Source organism: Pygoscelis adeliae, unplaced genomic scaffold (assembly GCF_000699105.1).
Source record: "Pygoscelis adeliae isolate BGI_AS28 unplaced genomic scaffold, ASM69910v1 Scaffold1622, whole genome shotgun sequence".
Taxonomy (NCBI): Eukaryota; Metazoa; Chordata; class Aves; order Sphenisciformes; family Spheniscidae; genus Pygoscelis; species Pygoscelis adeliae.
In genome coordinates, this window is record NW_008824342.1 from 1 (window position 1) to 912 (window position 912).

At 58.0% G+C, this 912-nt stretch overlaps 1 protein-coding gene across 1 annotated transcript in view; it reads left to right on the forward strand.

The window, feature by feature from the left end:
- Positions 1-99: 99 nt before the first annotated feature.
- Positions 100-912, forward strand: part of LOC103912769 (synaptotagmin-2-like) — a gene marked incomplete at its 3' end in the record, with an annotated part of 2,071 nt that continues 1,258 nt past the window's right edge. The window contains exons 1-2 of the mRNA XM_009319165.1: positions 100-199; positions 349-514. Of these exons, the coding sequence (XP_009317440.1) occupies positions 100-199; positions 349-514 (266 nt within the window). The remainder of the gene's footprint in view (positions 200-348; positions 515-912) is intronic.

Here is a 912-nt window from a genome sequence, read left to right on the forward strand (position 1 = left end):
CGATGTTGTGTTTCAGGGAGCCCCTGACCCACCATGACGTTCAAGCAAGCATCCATGATGGCCCCGGAGGCCACGGCCACCACGATGCCCATGGCCACGATGGAGAACTCCACTGAGGCCGCCGGGCCGGGCGAGGGCAAGGAGGACATGTTCACCAAGCTGAGGGACAAGTTCATGAATGAGCTCAACAAGATCCCCCGTGAGTAGCTGCTTCCTTTTCCAGGTATCACCTTCCTCATGACCCCACCACCGCTCGGGTTCCAGTGCAGCATGTGGGACAGGGTGGTGGGGTGGCTGGGGCTGGGAGGGCGCTGCAGGGGTGACAATGATACTGGCTTTTGCCCGCAGTGCCACCCTGGGCCCTCATTGCCATCGCGGTGGTAGCCGGACTCCTCATCCTCACCTGCTGCTTCTGCATCTGCAAGAAGTGCTGCTGCAAGAAGAAGAAGAACAAGAAGGAGAAGGGCAAAGGCATGAAGAACGCCATGAACATGAAGGACATGAAGTCGGGCAACCAGGTGACGTCCTTATGGACTGCTTGGCCTTGTCCTGCGCTTGGTGTTGTAGGATGATCCTTCCAGTTGAGTTACGATCCATGTCGGGGCACTCGTAGCTCAGGCAGCAGAGGGGGATGGAGCCACTAGGATCCTGGGATGGGACAGCGCAGACATGAGCCTGCAGCTGAGACAGCAGCACTGTCCTCCTCCAGTGCCCGGTGGCCCAGATGGGGCCAGGGTCAAGCTGGCCTGGACCTGCCAATGCTTCACCTGAACCAGGAAATGTTAATTTAATCCCTTATGTCTCCCTGCCTTCCTCTGAGTTGTCCTCATTTCATTGAGCTGTGCCTTTAGCTGAGAGGGGAGGACCACCAGACCAAAACGCCCACCGGTTTGGGGTCCCCAAAAAGCCAGT